This window comes from Brachycentrus maculatus, unplaced genomic scaffold (genome assembly GCF_059751285.1).
Source record: "Brachycentrus maculatus isolate JH-2025_06_01 unplaced genomic scaffold, ASM5975128v1 h1tg001498l, whole genome shotgun sequence".
NCBI lineage: Eukaryota > Metazoa > Arthropoda > Insecta > Trichoptera > Brachycentridae > Brachycentrus > Brachycentrus maculatus.
In genome coordinates, this window is record NW_028282133.1 from 53,845 (window position 1) to 75,000 (window position 21,156).

At 29.7% G+C, this 21,156-nt stretch overlaps 1 protein-coding gene across 2 annotated transcripts in view; it reads left to right on the forward strand.

Moving 5' to 3' along the window:
• The window catches only part of LOC148298920 (uncharacterized), a 33,575-nt gene extending 15,373 nt beyond the window's left edge, over positions 1-18,202 (forward strand). Inside the window, exons 3-7 of one of the 2 annotated variants that reach the window (XM_088276528.1) lie at positions 7,032-7,167; positions 8,123-8,256; positions 11,348-11,602; positions 16,545-16,764; positions 17,389-17,893. In XM_088276528.1, the coding sequence (XP_088132654.1) occupies positions 7,032-7,167; positions 8,123-8,256; positions 11,348-11,602; positions 16,545-16,764; positions 17,389-17,531 (888 nt within the window). In that variant the 3' untranslated portion in view covers positions 17,532-17,893. Of the gene's footprint in view, positions 1-7,031; positions 7,168-8,122; positions 8,257-11,347; positions 11,603-16,544; positions 16,765-17,388 lie in introns of both variants that reach the window. The other variant, XM_088276529.1, reaches the window with a different exon arrangement.
• Positions 18,203-21,156: the final 2,954 nt, after the last annotated feature.

A 21,156-nucleotide genomic window follows, 5' to 3' on the forward strand; every position in this document is an offset into this window, starting at 1 on the left:
AAAACGACTCTCAGAGGCTGTTAAATATTATATTTTATATATTAAAAGCGTTGTTAACTTTGCGGTATAGTAATACGAGGGTAGTCTTTTAAGTTTTCACAAAAATAACCGAACAATCGGGAAACAACGTGTTTTAAACAAAGTGTTTTATAAAAGTCTATATACATTTGTTTATATTCAAATCAATTCTGGAAACATTTTTGCCACTCTGAAGTTGATATCGTAGAAATATGCTTTTGAAAGTCTTCAACAGCTTCTTGAAGTGATTAAAATCGATTACAACATTTTGACTGTGTCCAAATACTTGTTCACAAATCGGTATTATCTCCAATTATAGGAGTTATTTTTTGTATTATTTTTTGACATCTCAACTAGATGAAGAATATGGAAGTCTGAGCATTTGCGGGTCATTTTTAAAAGTAATTACTTAAATCAGCCTATGACGGTCGTAACCCCCGTAAATACCCAGACTCTCCTTATTTCCTTATCCTCATTTAATTTTATGTAATACTACTTTAAGCTTTACGGTTAAAGGTTTCGGAATAACCATTCCCTCATCAGGTCAACTAATGGCTGACTCTTTATTTAGTTGCCCACTTGCAAACCACGTTATGTTAAAAAATTAGTTTATTTATCCAATGCCTGCAATCCGCAGAAAATTGAATCTTCTGCCTATTAGAAAGAGCTTTTTTGAGAGATTTTCGAAAGTGAACTGTCAATCGGCATAGTTGAGCAAGAGTATTGATTTTTCTATTCCATTTTATTCCTTTTTTAACGAGTTTTGGCAAATATGCTAAATATGGACAATATTTTGTGAACAAGTATTTGGACTCAAAATGTTGTAAATAAGTTATCTGGTCAAATAACAAGCTTAAATAATAAAAATGAAAATCATATTTTCTGGCTTTCTCATGTGTGTGATTATAATCCAGGATTCAGACCTCACATACTAATAAAAGAGTTTCTGTTCAATAAAAAGCTTATTTTCATATTCACCAATAGATGTCTCTAATGTAGTTCTAGTGATTCAAGAGTAATATTTCAAAATTAGTTAATATTTATAGAACTTCCAAGAATTTGAGTAGTGTGGTTGTCAATAATGGGTAGAATTGGTTAATGTTACACGTGTGTAAAATGATCACTTAAACCAGCCTATGACAATCGTCAGCCCCGTAAATGCCCAGACTTCCATATTCTTCTTCATCTTTGATGAGATGTCTAAAAATAATATTAAATATTGACGTTAAAATTTTGTATTTTCTACCGATTGGCGCTATTGGCTAAATATTTCATTTGATTTAACGTGGTTTGCAAGTGGACTACTCAACTGAAAAATATCGACCACTTTTGCATGATTTAAAAAATATATTGCTTTTAACAGCATATATCGCTCACTCCTTTCAAGAACGTCATAAATCAAAAATCGTCAATTTTCAGTTATGCATGTTTTCGGAATTCCCAGAAAATGTACCATATCCCAGCAAAAGTGGCATATTTTTAAGTTAATATTTACGCCACAGGGCAGAAAGTGTTGTTTTTGTTTTTTGAAGAAAAGGCATTGTTTAATTATTTTTTTTAAATATACTAAATATTTTTTATATGGAGAAAAAGCCTTCAGGTTTTACCTAAAAGAATCTGGTGCACAGTAAAAAGTTCAATAAGTGGCTTAATATTTATTTTTAATACATTGTATTATATTTTTAAACTTTAAAAACGTTCTCCTGAAAAATCAAGTTTTTTGATTTATGACGTTCTTGAAAGGAGTGAGCGATATGTGACATCATACACCAACCTGATAATGTCAGAACGAGAAAAACCTGGTCACTGGTCAAATTGAATTAGTGAAGAAAGAATTTTACTATTTTTCTTCTCTTATTCAATTTACATGACCAAACCATCTTAACACACCTTTCTTAATTTTATCGTATCACATCACAAATTTATGCGTATCACATCTTTTCATTATTTTGTTATATCATCATTTGAACATCGATCTTGCAGTTATTTATCTGAGAGAACGCATTTTGACTGCATTCAGTCTACATTCTTCCTTCTTTTGCCAACACCATGCTTCTCTTCCATTACATAAGGGTTGGAACCAGGACTCATTTGTTTACTGCCAGTTGAACTATCACTAAAAAGGTTTTATTTGCTCCAACTGAACTCTATGCATCATTCACACTTTTCCCAGCATTCACTCTCCTTCCCATTTTATTATCAATCTTTTCGTTCCTAAAAAAACATATTTCCCAAATATAGGTAACCTATTTCAAAATTTCCCCCTATACTACTAAAAAAATCTGCATGTAAAAACATGCAGATTTTTTTCTGCATTCATTTCTTTTTAAAAACCATGAATTTGGAATTGTCAACATTCATCTACAAATCACTTTTTTTTACATACATTAAACACATTTTACACCTTTTTCACTTTCGGTGCATTTCATCTTTTGACAATAATAATATTTTTTATTTATAATAATAAATGTTTGAAATATTTTCAAACAGCACCATGGTAAATGATTTACATCATTCAGAGACATTTTACAAAAAAGCTAAGACAACAGACCATACTTTGAGAGTGGAATAATAAAGAACGTATATTTGCCATAGAGTATAATAATTCAGGCTGGCAGCAGCACGCTTTGTATTTTATTTTTATCAGAAGCCCACACAAGGGCAAAGAAAGAAAATTTAGAGAAGAAGAGCGGCTAATTTCGGGGGTGAGGGACCGAACCAAGGCCGATATAAAACATTGCCTTATGTTGACATCATTACTCCACTGTGGACTATAAACACTTCGTCCTTTTGTGCTATACCCGAAGATAAACAGAGCCTTTTATACGGTTTACTCAGTTATATACCGGAAAACGTAACCACCATCCTTTAGCTAAAACCAACCAACAATGTGGTCAAACCGAAATAACGAATAAATAAATAAATTGTAAACAAAATGTTTGCTGTGATCTTTGTTATTTTAAGATATCCGATAATAACGATTTATCGTTTTTAATGTACTTAAAACAACTGCAAAAATTAGTCCGTATAATTAAAATACGTTTTTAAGTATTGCTTGATCCAAAATATAATAAAAACGTGTAGGTGATAAAGGTTTTAATGGTTTAATATTGGTTTTAATTGTAGTTTTAACTTTTTATGATTGAATTTTATTCTAAAAAGATGTAAAATATTATATTTTTAAGCTATTGTAAATATCTTAATGTTGAACTAAATAAAATTCCATTCTCGATAGAATTTTTCATTTAGAATTCTTTATTTATATTTTATTATTTTATTTTGAGTTTGTTTATAAAATACATTTGTTTATTATACTAAATATAAGATGAACCGTAGAAATAAAGTTTGTCATCAATATTTCTATTGATATTGATAAGATCGATAGTTACTTCTTGTAGGATTTAAAAAAAAAAGTATACAAAAAATTGATTTGACAAAATATTTAAAAAATAATTCATAATAATTTTTTAATCTATTGTATTCAGGCAGTATATGAAATAATTTTAAACAAAATCCTCAATACATGAACAAAGCTATTTTTTCCATTCCATTTGTCATGAATGGAACACTAAATATTCCACGTCATCGTGATCATTCATCAATTACAGGTAATTAACTATGTGAATTAATACATAGACTTCTTTGTTAAGATCTTGTTAACACGTTTATTTCGATTAAACAAAAAAAAATCTGAAAAATACATGCAATAGCGATGGTAATATCAATAAAATATAATACCATAATGTTAGCAGTTCAATTCAACAAGTATTCACAACCAAATGTGATCACAATCGGTTGGGGAATAACACTTTGTTTCTTCTGCTAAAGTTTTCTGTTGAACGTCTCCAGGTTTGATTCCAACTTAACAAAACTTAATGTCATGAATTCCAGCGCACTCCAGTGCATTATTTATAATGCTTTCATCATTCCTTTGAAGAAGTTTACAAGTCACGCTACAAAAGTAAACGCTCAGTAAAGCAATTTTATTAAAATACCCCTTAACAACGCTTTTCTCGATAACTTTGTAATTATTTAAGCAATTTCAATATAATTTAATTTTCTGTTAAGATAAATATCCCCGGGGATCAATGACCAAAGCTTTAGATATATGATCCAATGGGCGAACGGTTGTCCCCGTGTGTTATTTATGTTATATTTATTTCACTCTAACTACTGTGCGCTACAACTGTATGGAAGAGTGACAGCGTTTATAAATTGCGTTAGTCCAATCGTTTACGCCACGATTCACGCAGTCGATTTGTGAACATGCTACTTATTACGTCATTTGTTGCAACCTCCATATTATAATTTTATTTAATTAAAACCCTCATATGCATCCGATGGTACATAGGTTACTGCATAATTTGAACGCAGTGTTATCTTGATCTTTAACACATAAATGAAAGGTGATCAGCCCTCCGCTTCAGGTACAAGTCCAGGGTAACGTTGAATAAATATTAGAGTGAAAACATCACTTTTATTTATTTGAACACCTCTGGAAATCGAACCCAGGGCCTCTAGTACGATAGCCCAGCGTGCTGACCATTACATGGACATCAGTTATTATTACGTACTATACTCATTTTAATGTGATTGCGGTCTTTCAAATACCCCCTTTGCGTTTTTTAGTTACATAGGATGAAAAAGGTTATTTTTGTTTTTGAAAAAATATTATTTGAAATGAAATAATTGTATTCTTTAAAAGCACAAAAAATTGTATTAATTATTTTTATTTCATTGAATACGATAATTTATCTTAATTTTTACTGGATAAAAGACAGAATTTGAATAAAATTATAATAATTTTGTCTCAATACCATTTGAACGTCAATAATCACAAAACCCGCTCAACGTTGTATACATATTTAATACCAAAAATGATTTGCAAGCTTTCTAAATGCGAGAATTCCGCATAAAAAACGTGAAAGCCAAGAGAAATATATGAGTAAGACATATTTATGACCTTGTATAACATAAGCCTTGAAATTTTGAATAAAAATACCAGTCACGTTTTTAGATTTCGAAAGTAAATATGATTAAAGTAATTCATTGCGTATTCTAAGCTTAACTGGAATAAATGTATGTTTTATGTTCCCTTATTTCTGTTATGTTCGAACATTCGTATGAACTCCGTTATATTTATATCCCGAAACGCGTACCCAAAAATTATTGCTATTTAATAGCAACCTTCCATATTTTACTTAACATATATAATATAATACATGCAAAGAAAATTATTTATTCCTTCCTGAGGATTTTAATAAAAATTAAACACTTGAATAATAATATATTTAGGTGTATATATAGGTTGATAAATATAGGTAGGGGGGTTAAGGAACAACTTTTTTTGTAAAAGGAAACATTGATAATAATGGTGACGTATTTTGAAACAGTATATTATTAATTATTGTTTTATCTGAATTTAAATTTTTATGTATTTCTAAATTTTCTAAATTATTCATGACTTGACCTTTATTTGTAACAGAGTGTAATAATTTAAGTGTATGAGAGTCAAATGAGTGGTTAGTTCCGATGATATGATTTGCAAATTCCGAAAAATAATTACTTGTTAGTCCACGACGCTGTTCTCTAATTCTAATTCTTAGACTTCTCGCAGTTTGGCAAATATGTTTTACATTTTATATATTTTATTTTATTCCTTCCCGTGGAATTATTTGGGAAATTTTGTTTTAATGATTTGTTACTCAATTTGTTTTTAATAAAAAACACAGAAAAAACCAAGGAACTAACAAAACCATGTTTTTTTATCAATCAATTCTTATCATTATTCAACCATATGAACTCCCTGTGTGGAGCAAACGGAGTCCACAAACTACTTCTAAGTTATTTTTTCAGCTACCAGCTTTCATGCATCTTCCCAAGTTAGGTTTGCGTCCCGAAGTTCAGACGAGAACTGCCAACGAGTAATCAACAGTAGACAAGACGTCCAAATCAGTGGAAATCTGATGCCTTGTGAAAGAGGCAACTTTATTAGGGTTTTCGGGAACCACGAAAAGTATATGGCCTATCTAACTAAATCACCATTTATTTTCAATAAATAAATTTATTTTACACTGCTGAATCTATGAATAATTCAAAATAATGTAAATTTATGAATCCGTTGTATACATACCGTCAAAAAAGCTTAAAAAACCTGCAAACGTTAAAAGGGTCTCTGCTTAGTAAAAAGTTTACTCAAAAGTTCCAAAAAATTGAGTAGTGTGGCAGTCAATCATGGATAGAATCGTGAATGTTACACGTGTTCATGGTAATATTACACCTAGTTATGGTAATATCTTTCGATTTTAAATTAAAGCATTTGAAATAGTGGTATTTACCAAGTAAAACTTTAATTAAAAGCGCAAAAATTACTCTTTTGTGAAGATTTATGAATAAGGATTTGACACAACCAAAATCTTTTGAAAAAATGTACTTTAAAAACCTGTTACAAAAGCTACAATTATAGGACAAATATTTTATGTACATTTTTTTTCTGCGCTGTTTCTTGCCAATTGACATTAACGTAACTATGTATTTTCATTCGGCATTTGTGGTAAAATCTATCCATTTTTAATACAATGTATAAGGTTTAAGAAATATAAATTTTTCAGAATTCGCTAACCATTTAAAAGATAATGATCACAAATATAACGTAGAAATCCTAAAAATAATTCATACGAAAAGTCGTAAACTACAGCATTTCGACACAATTGAAATTCATAAAAAAATAACCCATAATTAACAATGCAACAACTCCCCCCTATTGTCTATGTTCCCACTGATAAGAAATGAAAATTTAAAAGAATAATAACAAATAAATAAATAAATAAAATAGAAATAGCTCCTACCCCCTCTTCAGCCTTCAACGTCCCAAGGATATTATTACATACAGTGTTTGAAAATGATGCGGAATGCATCGAAACACATGTCACAGAAGATTTTAAGAAATAGTGGCATTTACTTAATAAAACTTTAATTTAAAAAAAGTAACCTATGTTTTTTTGTTGTTTCAGTTGTCTCGGAGTAATGAAAGTTCTATCACCCTCAAGGATCTAGAATTTGCTGCCAGCGGTCTTTACTATTGTGAAGTATCACTAGAGACGCCAATATACACCAAAGCCTCTACAGATAAGGAGCTTCTAGTGATACGTAAGTAGACCATTCTTAAGTATTCCAATTATCTTGTTCAAATACATTTTATTTACCGACATTTTAAACGTCATAACCGTAATGTTTATTATATTATTTTTTTAAATGTGGTTAACTATGCGTTTAAAACATGTATAAATTAATCAGCTGTTTGATTAATATTGTTGTTTTGAAAATTAAAAACGCAATGTTTTGCACTATTGGTAATAATAAATGGTGCAATTAATCTGAAAAAAAATTTAAGCGCGATTAAATAACTGTGCCTTAATAATTATCCAGATTATTATTATTTTCTAGTCCAGTCCGGAATCAATTCAATTAATCATATTTTTAACAAATCATATGGTTTATATATATTTTACATTAAGTAAAAAAAACAGTATACTCACAAGTTACAGGACAAATAATTAGTGCATATATAATATAAGCCATGTGACTTTTTCAATGATTCGGTATTTTTTTTAATAAATTGACTTCCGTTTTTATATATGTATTAATATTTTACACAAATTCTGTACTTGTGAAATAAAATTTTTGATATCTGGAAAATGTATATAATATAATTACACGTTTATATAAGTATTTATTTAACCACGTGTTGTGTACATGCGGGGATTTTTTTAAACAAAAAAATCCCGAACTCACTCCGTGTCAAGCTTTTTACTAAAAAAACCATCATTTAAATAACAATTAAAATACGAAATGTTACCATTTTGACGAATTATAAAAATACATATTGTAATTACGTAAGCGCAAACATTGTTTCGTGTAATTGATTTGGAAAACTAAAAAAATATGTATCCGTGAAAAAAGGTTCCGGAACGCCGTTCCACCGCGTTACATGGAAAAAAATCCCTGTGTATATGTATTTACATGTGTATATGTATATATATATATATATATATATATATATATATAAGTATTTATTTAACCACGTGATTCATCATTGTTACAGAACCGCAAAGACATCCCCCTAAAATAACTTTCGGCGCTCCCCTCTACACAGCCGGGGAGCTTGTGGAGGCTAACTGCACGACGAGCCCGGCCCACCCCGCGCCTCACATTACGTGGTTCATCAACGGAGTCAAGGTTTGCAATATCGCAATTTCAATCAACTTTGGTATTCTGTACCTGTCTTACTTAAAACCAGTAATGATGAAACGATTATATTATTTAAACAATACAACAAATGAACTTTGTATTATTTGAAGTAAACTTCATATATACTACATATATAATTGAAGTATACAACTTATTTGAATTATAATTTCTTTACAGTAAACCTTAGTTAAATGAAAAATAATTCAAAAAATGTGTCATTTTCGTATTTCATTATTTTGTTCATATCTATAAATACTTAAAAACACTATTCTATGTGAGATTTAGTAAAAATATTAATATTTGTTTCAAATTAAATTTAAATATTATTATTAAATATTCAAGTAAAATATCCATATTGTCAAACTTAAATCCAAATCTCTGGAAACATCCAAAATGTATAAATTTTATTCTTTTTTATTTTATATCGACCAAATACCGTTTTTCTCTCAAACGCCATTTTTGGAATGATAACTTACGTTCAAGAATTGTTGTTTTTAATGCGTTTATAACAAAAATGAGAGCGTTAGAGTAACATGGTTATAAGAACATAGAACATATACATGTACATAGTTGAAATATTATTTGTAATATGAATAACACATTTTAAAAATAGTTTTATGGTGTTAACACTTGGTTTTTTTTTTTAAATAAAATATCTTAATGTTTCATTACGTTGTTATTTTATATAAAAAAAGGTTTGTTTGATTTATATTATACTTTATTATTCTCTTGAAATATTTGAGTTATAATTTCCTGTAAACTTAGTTTATAATTTAAAATGACATTAATATCATTATCGAAACCGTACATATTAATACTTTTTTTATTGTTTACCGAGGTTTTAGTATACGCATCGCATTAAAATAACACTTAGCTACACTGACCAAAAGCTGTTAAATTTAATTATTCCAACATGTTTGAGGCCTCACCGTCACGCTATTTAAAATTGATATGTGGGCCATACTCGAAATGCCAGTCAATTGTAGTCATAATAATACTTCAGCAGAAAACAAAAGCTGACATTTTATGACACTGATGACGTGTTTTGACAATTTTATGTTGATAAAATACAAAAGGTATTATTTACAAAGTTGGCATTTCTAAGGAAAATGTAAAGATTATATTTTGTCAGCATGTTACACGATGTTTTACACCTTTTTAAAAAGTAAAATGAATTTGCATTGTTTAATTTATGCATTGTTTTATCACACACGAAATCTTAAGTCAAAATGTTTTTATAATTATTGAATTACGATACTCAAAAAATTATAAAAATATTTATTTTCAACACTTTTTTTTTATCCTTATCGTGATAATTTTTTTTTTTAATATCGTTGAAAACATGCAATTAGAATATTTTTGCGCTGAAATTTGTGGTCACGGATATTTTAATAATAAAAAAATTCAGGCATGTTTTAAAAGCTTGAATTTAAACATAGGAATTAAGTTGTAGCAGAGAAGGGCCCAGAAATTTACAACGGAACCACGACCTGACTTCACAATTCATTTATTTTAGATTCAAATTTTACTCGGTAAATACTAGGATATTTTAATAAAAAAAATTCAAATATGTTTTAATAGCTTGAATTTAAAAATAGGAATTAAGTTGTAGCAGAGAAGGGCCCAGAAATTCACAACGGAACCACGACCTGACTTCACAATTCATTTATTTTAGATTCAAATTTTACTCGGTAAATACTACTTTGTCTTAAATTACTTTCTTACACGTATTTCGATGCACTCACCATCATTATCAAACATTGTATGTGAAGCTAAGTTTAAATTTAAGTTGTGCCCTTATGACGCCGAAGGATGAGGACAGGTAGAAGTTGGCGCAACTCTTAAATTAAAACTGTTTTTCAAATATGGTGTTTAACAATGATGCGTAATGCATCGAATAGTGAATTATAAGAATAATTTATAATTTTCAATAAAAATGATGTTGCAATGGATTGATATTATTATCACAAATTGAGGAAAATTTTTTTTTTCATTAAATGACTTTTTGTCAATTTCATTTGAATTTTGTGTTATACCCTACTACCTTGAAAAATCTGTAAAAAAATTGTTTGTTATTAATACTTTAATATATTATTAAACCTTTCAGATAAATTGTGTACACTGTTTACCGATAAAATATTGTATGTTTTGTTATACTATTTTTAAGTGGTGATCCTTTTGTTTTCTTTATTATGGTTTTACGAGATACTTACGTATATATCTTAGCAATCTTTTACATTTTCCAGAACTTTTTGGCATACATTTGTACACATGAGTATGAAAACACCCTACATGAGTATGAAAACACCCTCGAGATAATTTATATGTGCTTTTTGGCTACAAGAATGTCTTATATCAACATTCTGACATTAGCTAATGCAAACAATTTAAGGTAAAACTTATACACGTTTGAAACGAGATATTTTTCTTTAATTATGTATGTTTTTGAAAAAAGCGTATTTCAAAATATCAAATAAATATTTTTATTCCTTTTAATTTACAGAACACATTTTTTACAAAAAAAATACTTTTAACATTCCATAGTATTAGTTCTAAAGTAGCTGAAGAAAGCCCTTAAAATGGCAGTAGAAACATCGCAAGGAGGAAATAATACAGAAATTATATGAAAATATGTTGTCTAGAATTTTCAACTATTTATTATGTGTAAAATCAATTGAATCTTATGTTATTTATAATTGAAATATCTATTTTACAGGTCAATATATGCTTAGTATGTAAATACATTAATATTGTTCAATTGCAGTTCACAGCATGTGATTCAAGTCCATCTCATCGTTATCAATCACTAATAATGATAAGGCTATTTTCGTTTGTTGAAACAGATCACAGTAAACAAATCAGTCGTAGAGCTTGTTAACAATTATCAAGATATGATTAGTTCAAACATTCTCACAAATTATTTCATTAACAATCCTTATAGACATATAAACAATAAAAAAACCTTCATTTTCGTATGTACCTAGAAAGCAATAGTTTCGTCAACGCGAAGCCATAGTTTAGATAAAATTTAGTCACCATTGCAGCTTTGTAGTCATGAACCAATCACCTTATACAACAGGTGGATCCCGCCCTATCCCGCAGCTACACTCGGCTCGCCCCGCTCTACCGCAGCAGGAAGCGGCACCGCTCCGCGCGCAGCCGGCTGCACCCCACGGTGCGCCCGCTGCAGAACACCGCGAGCCCCAACGACGTCGGCATACCAGCCCTGACGGAGACGAGGAACGGCACCAAAGTAGGCAAGAGTTGCTCTGCCCGGGACGTGTATGGGAGCGTGGACCACTTCCATCGGCACTCGGATAGGGACCCGCCGCAGGTGCGGCCGCTGAACATGCGTGCGCGATGCCTCATTATCACATCATGATCATAGACTATACATAGTATCACTCAGTTCAACTGACCACCTACTGGCAGTCGGCTATGAACATTCACTTTAAGTGTTGATGATCAAAGATTGTCACACTAAACTTTTGACGGATCATGTATTCTATAACGGCTAAGACTTTACGCTATCGATCTTAATGAAGATAGACTATCACGCAAAACAGACCATGTACTGTCAGTCAACTTCAACCATTCACTTTTAGTGTTGATAATTATAGATTGTCACACTAACTTTTGACGGATCGTGTATTCTAAATCGGCTTAGACTATACTCGTACACTACTGATATTAATGAACATAGACTGTAACTCAAAACTGACCATGCACTGTCAATCGACTACAACCATTAACTATCGGTGTTGATGATCATAGACTGTCACACTAAGCTTTTGACGGATCATGTATTCTAAATCGGTTTAGACTATACTCGTACACTACTGATATTAATGAACATTGACTATCATGCAAAACTGACTAAATAGGCCAAGACTATAAACTACTGCTGTTAATGAACATACATAGACTATAACGCAATAACTTTACTAATAATATGCTGTCAGTCGACTTTAACAATTTGTGGAAAAAAACTGTTAAAACTTGATTTTATTGTTTTAGTATAAATCTATGAGACAAAGGACATGTCAAATACATGTCCTTTGTCTCATATACAAAGGACATGTATTTGTGTATACGTACTCCTGAACATATGTGATGAATCATCTTATACTTACTAACGTTTTGACAATACGACAGTGATACTCCTTAAAAAGTATCAAACATATTTTTTAACCAACAGCTTAAAAACTATAAAATTTCACCACGTCGGCACATCGACTGCATGATTTCAGAAATCATTTGATGTTTTCATTCATTCAATCATTCACTAAATTTACAGAAATCGAGTATAACTTGCATGAATTGTATGTTAATTCAATGTAAGTCATTATTTTTGTTTTACATTTAAAATACATACATAAGTATATGGTTTAGTTTATTTCAAAAAAAATAATGCTTAAAATAATAAAATAAAAATATATAATTATTGTGGCGATTACATCCGAAATTCTATTTCTGAATTTCAGCCGCTTGCTTAACATTTTTCTGAATAGGTACTTACGTTGTTTATTCAGAACAACTTGACAAGAGCAGAAATTGAATTATTCGAAATGCGTATGGCTCAGGAAAAGATCGCTTTTATCTTTTTTTCGGGAATTTTTTAATTTCGATTCTGAATTCCGTATCTGAATTTAAAAAATTATTATGCTCACTTATTAGTAGCCTCAACATTCATTAGTATTTAAATGTTTTGAGTTAAAGAAACGAGTGATATCTCATTATGTTTTACGAAAAAGACTATTTTTTATTTTAATTTAAGACTTTTTTAATGTTTTTTTTTATTGAAAACTTGTACTTACGCTTGTAAAATTTATTTATTTTTAAAAGAGTTGAATATAATAAAAATTATTATTAAAAAATGCCAAACACGTATCAAACATGCTTCATTGTGAGTCAATATTTAGTATTGCTATCGGAATTTTAAAATTATTATCGTGATTGTAAGTGGTCCACTCCTAAAAGTTTTTTTTTGAACGATGGTGTTAATGTAACAATATTCGAAAAAATGGGGCTTTGTGTGATTATTCATGTTTTTTTTAGGATTATTCATCTTCATTTATTTATTTCAGTAGTATTACTGCACGTAGCACATCATATTTTTTCATTTTTTTATTTAGTAAAATTATGAAAACTTTTAGATGTTTTTCAGTAATGAATCAATAATGGTGATTTTTATTAAGTTTAATTTATTTAGATTTTCCACAAAAAGTGTCCTTTTAAAGCGTATTTTTATAATAAAAAAATTCTGTATTGAATGATATAAACGGTTTAAGTTTATAATTAAATAGAGAAACATTTTCTCACATTATTAAACGATACTTTTTTTCTTGTTTACGGAAGGTTCTCGATTTCAAAATAACAAGAATAACTTTTGCTCTTTATTAGGTAAGTTCTAAAAAAATCTAAAAGTTTCATTGATTTTAGTATTCTTTTCAAAGTTTAAGAACGAATTCTTCAGAGAGAGTAAGTTATACAAGCTCGACTCGTGTTGAAAGTATTAAATTGAAACATCTGTTTCAAACCAATTAATTTTCTTCAAACATTTCCTTAAAAAGTTATCATGGAAAATTGTAAATTTAAAAATATATTCCTTACCTTTCTTGAAGATTTATTATACGAAAGTCACAAAAAATGCTTTATTATCATATTTTTATGTGAAAAAGTATAAGAAAACGTTTCAGTACACGATTGAAAATAAATTACTTTTCATAGTATTATCAATACTGAATGATAATTTAACAGAAGAGTTTCATATGGAACTTATAATTATTTAAATAATGTTGCCAAATTTTAATACCAAAGCCATCGTTCATTAATAATTGTATCTAGTCCAAACAAAATATCGTAGAATGCAATTCAGTTGAACAATGCACGAAATTTTCATTTCATTTGAAATATAATTCATCAAAGTTATGAAAATATTATCAAAATAACAAACAAACCAATGAGTTTGTTAAAAATTCTACAATCAGGTGTGTTTTAATAAATTGTAACTTTTTTACAGCAAGTCGCCATCCGAAAAATTCTTTGGTTTTCTCATATGAGTTTTCTTTGTTTCAAGTAGAAACTTGTAGGTCCATTTTTTAATGTTTTAATATTTGTTTTTAATCTTTTATGTATTGATAAAGATCAACTGTGCTAATTAGAAAACGATATTATGCATCATATCATCCATTTAACTTTCTTTTCTTCATACTCATTAAATGACGCTTTTGTTCAATGTGCACACTTTATTTGATATTATCGTACTTTTATAGTACTTTTTTCTTATATTTGATTTTAGCTTAGAAGAAATAAGTTGTTTATTACTTTCATGATAGATGTTTTTCATTTATTTTTGTGATTATAAACTTTATTGCCTAAACCCTATGAGATCAAACATTGTGTTAAAACGACGTGTCATTTGTGATTAAATTTCACCTGAATATTTGCTTACCACTTCATGTTTATGATAACTAACCATTTTGTTACCCCACGATGTATAAATAGTTAAACTAAGCAAGCAGCCATGATATGTCATTATCTAGAGCGGAAGTGTGCTCCCTTATATTAACACTAGTTGCTAACATCTGACGCTCTTCGTGGTCGGAGAAATAAGATGCATTAAGGCAGTGGTCCCCAACCCCCGGGCCGCGAATTGGTACCCGTTAGTATATCGAATGGCACTGGGTTGCCCAAAACGCTGCTTTAAAATGACCAACATAAAGAGTATTTAAAAAAAAATATGGATAAAATATTTATTCACTTATAAACCTCTTTATGCCAAGTTACCGCCGACACAATACCTTCGAAGTAAAAAACAAGACTTATTTTTTATTCTACTTCAAACTGCACCCGATGGTGCGTAGGGCACTACATCATATAAACGCTGTGTTATTTTGATCGTTAACACATGAAGATTAGATGATCAGCCTTCTGCTTCTGGTTCCAATCCAGGATGATATTGAATAAAAATTACATACAGTGAAAATCACTTTATTTATTTTGACCCCCCCCCCTGGAAATTGAACCCAGGACCTCCAGGATGGTAGCCTAGGGTATTTACCATAACACCAAGGAGGCGAACACAACTTGTTATATCCAATTTAAAATAAAGGTTAAATCAACAAACCCCCCTCACACGGTAAATTATCAAACGTTAAGCAGCCCGCGGGCATAAAAAAGTTCAGGACCACTGCATGTCTACATCTTGCTACTTAAAATGCTTCTTGAATACTTTTTTCTTAATATACGGTATTTTTCTCACAAATAACGTCGTTTTAAAACAACATGATGTCATAACTTTCTATGTTTATGTTGAATTCCGTAAAAAAACTTTATATCATATACGTTTGAATTTGAATTTGAATGAATTTGGCTTTGGAAGGGTTAAATACCATAGTTTAGTTCAGTGGTCGGCAACTTTTTGAGAGACTGGGTGAAAATATAAATTTTGAACATTTCATTTGATAAGTGGGTAAAAAATCTTCGTTTAAATTATTCAATTCGACGTGGATACTTTTTTCCAACTAAAAAAAAGATCTTTTATTTTAATCTGCTTTGGGAACATATATGATAATCTATTGTGGGCCAATTAGAAACGTTTGCTCATTGATGAGAGGAAACCACGTAAAACTCCTCAGGAGAAGGTGGACTGTTGACTGTCATCAACAGACCTTCCTTTGTATTATTTTTTGACATCTCACCAAAGATGAAGAAGAATAGGGAAGTCTGGGCATTTACGGGGCTGACGACCGTCATAATAATAATAATAATAAAACCCTTATCCGCACCCCAATGGTACATAGGGCACTGTGTCATATAAACGCAGTGTTATCTTGATCGTTTACACATGAAGGAAGGGTGATCAGCCCTCCGCTTCAGGTACCAGTCCGTGGTAATATTGAATAAATATTACAGTGAAAAAATCACTTATATTTATTTTACCCCCCTGGGAATCGAACCCGGGACCTCCAGAACGGTAGCCGAGCGTGCTGACCATTACACTATGGAGGCGGACAACATATTACACATATTGTGAATATTACACACGTGTAATATTCACCAATTTCGCCCATTATTGACAACCACAATACTCAAATTCTTGTAAGTTCTATATATATATGAACCAATTAAGAAACATTGTTCTTGAATCACTAGAACTTCACTAGAGACATCTATTCCTTCCTTTGTCCTAGAAGATGGTTCGGCATTTTGTGAGTAGTAAGTTGCTGACTATTGGTCCAGTTAAATGCTTTAGAGAGTGCAATATTCCCAAGGTGGATGAAGAGCCGCCGCACACGCACCCCGGGCACCACCACCGCCCCGGTCACCTCATGCAGGGGGCGGCGGGCGCGCGCCAGCAGCGGCTCAGCGTGGCCGTGTCCGCCCTGCGCCTGGCTGCCGGCGGGCGGCTGGCGCTCACCTGTCTGGCCACCATCCCCGCCTACAGGGGACCCATGACGAGATACGCCGACTCCAGAAACCACACTGTCATCGGTGAGTATCTATAATCTAGTGATTAGTCGTTATTTCAGTAAAAGGTTTCCATTTTTTTCGTGAGCTCATTTTTTTTCATGTTTGCATTTTCTTTCTTTTTTTATAAAATCGTATTGTCATTTTTTTATTATTTCTTTTTTATTTCTGAATTTTCGAGTGTTCTTATTAGTTTGTTTATATTTATGGTATATATTTGTATTTCTTCTTTCTTCTTTTTTCTTTCTTATTTCCTCTTTCACCTGTCTTCATATTCTTCTTTTGTTTTTTTTATTATTCTTAATAATTTTTACCACCGTCACAATTAAAGTTTTTTTTCTTTCTCTTTAGTTTGTTTTTACTCAAATATGGCAGTATATATTAATATTTGTTATTCCTCAATTCCATTTCCTTCTTTCTCCTTTCTTCTTTCTTCTTTCTTCTTTCTTCTTTTTTGTTATTTCTTTCTTTATTCTTTCTTTCTTTAATCTTTCCTTATTCTTCATAATTTTCAACACAACATCATTTCATCCATTCTATTTTATTTCTTTCTTTCGTATACCGACTTTCTTAGTAATGACCATGTAGCTACACGTGATTTAATTGAACCCAACTTACTTCTCTACTTAAAAAAATACTTCTTTTCAGTTGATGTGGTGATTCCTGAAGAACTCAATGAAGCTGAACCAACACCACCTGATATACTTATGCCCAACATAGGAATCAAAGCTCTATCCAATAACATTTCGTTTATTACCATTATTACCATTCTCCTGGCCATTGTTTGGTAGACTGCACTGAAATGTTGCTGTAGAAAATATTACTCTGTGCAGATTGTTTTCGTGTTATTGTTTGTTTTTATTCTCTTGGGATGTAAAATTATGTAAATATTTGTAAATGGAAATCGAATCAAAATATCTATTTGTTTTGTTATAAAAATTAACTGTGCCTTTACTAAGGCATTTACTGAATATTAAGTTCGCCATAAAAACTGTGTTCTATAATATTATTTAGCCATCGAAAAACGTACCTCATTTTCAAAACGATTTTTTTCTTTTAAATTTTTGGTTCATCAATAATTTTTTGTAAAATTTTCAAAATGATTTCTACATGTTATTTTGAAAAAAATAAGATAAAATCCTCCATCAAAAAATGTGTAATACCTTAAAAGTTTGAAGTCATATTATGCCAAAAATACGCTCAATTACGTATCAAAGAATATAATTTTCTTTATTAGATATTTTTTGTTGTTGATATTTTAATTTTTGTTTTCAAAAAGTTATGGAAAAACATTGACATTGAAATGAATAATTAAACCATTATTTATGCAAATAACTGATTATTATTTTTAGTTATTTAGAAGTGGTTTTATTTTATTTTTAATATGCAGTTCCACCAAGAAATGTCAGTAGATAGTTTTAATCTATAAGAGCCCTTAAAATATAATTTCATAAAAAAAAAACTTTATTTATATAAAATATAAAAACTTACTAAATAATATTGTTATATTTATATATATATCGTCTTCCATTATAGAGAGCAGCTATATTAATATAATGCAGAGTATTGCTTTCATAGTCTATTTACAAAAAAAAACAATGATATACAGAGAATATTATTTACATTTATTTCAAGTTAATACAATTCTACCAATCTATAATTCTAATAGTTAAACAAAATCATTTATGACTTAAAAAGTATGCTAATCAGTTATATCTTTGACAAATCTTCGTTGTAACTGACAATCAATATAACTAAACCTTTAAAAACCCAAACCCTTTAATTTAGTGATACCAAATGCTTAAACAATCATAACGTAATATACAATACAAATGTATTTTATTATTTCATGTAATTTAGTGTTTATTCAATACCTACTTCCCGAGTTAAGATGGGTCATCTTAAATAAGTACATATGTAGATTAGAGTGTCACAATTCCTTACATTTGAATTCAGTTACTCAAGAGTTGCCTCCGTTTTCTCAAAAGTCTCAAAAGTTGTTGTTATTTATAGTAATATTAAGTTTTTCTAACTGTTGAAAATGATTTAAAATTTTCTAAAAGTATTTTCGTGTCATTTATTTTTTATATTTATTATCTATTCATCAGTAGGTGAAGTATTCAAATACTAAAAAATCATTATGAATGGTTTCATCCCTATTTTTTTCGAGTATCTATTTATAAAAATGTTAAATACACCATTTTTATTTTTATTATTGTAAAAAAAGTTTGATATTCCATATACATACTTTATTATTTTTCAGGGTTGTGATTTATTTTCATACAATTTTCAAAGCATTTGTAAGTTAAATGACTGATAATAATTTTGTCAAATCATTTTATTTTTTTTAAATAAAATATTATTGTGCAACTTTTGAGACCTCTTAAAATTTTTTTTAGTTTTTAATATAAAACAATACACCTGGTTACATTATGGATTTATGAACGTTTTTAATTAAAATATGGAAATCTACTAAATTTTAAGACTAAAAATACCTACAACATGCAATAAGTTTGTTTATTTAATCAATATTATACATGCAAACAAAAGTTCAACAATTTCTTATAGAATCTAGATGTAATTTTTGTCCAAATCTCGATGTTGCAATAGAAAATTTTACAATCTTCGCATTTAGAAAAAAATATATTATAATTTACTGCATATTGTTCAATAAGAGCCACATTTTTTCAATGTAGACATGGAAAAGGCTTCATTAAATAAATTATAAAAATTGCTTTTTGGTATCTGTAAATTCAAACCGAATTTAGGAATAAAATGTACTTATTGTTATTGTGCCTAAAGCAAGATGTAAAATGTAAAAAATAAACATATATTTTCCATAAATCTATGAAACGATTGTTGCAAATATACTCTCTTGCTTGTGCAGTGTTCATATGTCAATTGAATAAATTATCTATAAAGTACTTATCTATTAAATATTATCTCATACATTTTGACCAATTTATTGATTTGATTGAATTAAGACCAAATTTAGAAGCATATTTTCACTCATTTTACCAATAGCTGAATCCTTTTTTTATCAGGTCGAAATTATTTGTATTCGTTTTGCAATCCAAGTACTCGTACCAATTATATTTTTTGAACCAATTTAGGCATTTGTGGTTTGCGGTATTTGTAAATGGGAAAATTTATTTCGAATACATGTATTATAAACTCTTCTCACTGTACTTATGCCAATTTAACGTTTAAAAGAATATGTAAGTTAAAATGATAGCTAATTGTAAGTTGCCACGATTGGCACTTGATGTCTTCCTTAATGTTAAAGAAATACATAAAAATAATGACTGTAGAATATTAATTAGAAAATAATGCTTTGTAATAGCCTTGTTATATTTGCGGGTAAAAGAGGTAACCAAAATTATATAAAACATATTTGATCAATCATTTTTATGGTTGGTAGTTTCTTTTGAGGTCTAAAATACTTGGCTTAGTTACTTAAAAAAAAACAAGTTGATCGGTGTTAAAGATAATATTTGTATTTGACAGTTTTAGTAATAAAAGCTGAGAAGACCTAGGAAATCTTGCCATACTCAAATATTTCAAATACTTCACTTTGGTCAGGAGTCGGAACAATCGGCGTGTATGTATAGAAGGTGTATGAATGTTGAATAGGCGAAGATTGTGTGGAAAGACAGATTGATGTGGTGTTCTATTCTATCTGCCTTCCTCTGCATCGAAGCAGCATGATAGCATTAGTTTTTTTCTTTAGAAATGCTAATCCTTACGAATAAATAAAATCAATTAAACAACATACCTTTTTGTGTAATTATTTACTAAAATAATAATTTCAATAATTTTGACATCATTTTTGCTGTTTAAAATAGGGGTTCACAGGACCCCAGGACATTCTAGTGTTCTACGGTTAATGATATGGTTATCTCTTTTCCCCTAGTTAAATATAACTATGGGTAATGCGTTTCAAGACGAAACAATGTACTATAGATAAATTAAATCGGTGTATATATTACGAAGTGCATTAGCCTTCTTATGTTGTGATTCATTTTACGTAATTTCTTCAAAATATTAATTAACCTTATCGAATATATGGAGAAAACGCTTTTCAAAAATGAACATTGGGCACGGCCTAGAAAAGACTTAAACCGAATAAAATATATGGAACAATTAGGCAGTTAAATCATTCTCATGCATCATTTAATTAAGCATGATCAAATAATGAAAAGCCTGTAAATTTAAAAATTAATATTTACTAAACAATAAGGAAAAAACCAAATTGGAAATATTTCGGTTGTTTTTCAGTGCTACCAACTTATCTGTTTAATTTTTGGACTGGGCATCCACTGCGTCAGCAGACAAGTAGCGTTACGCATGGCTGGCACTTCTATACATCATCACTTCTATTCATCGTAAAATAATGCCAACATTTAAAATTAATAT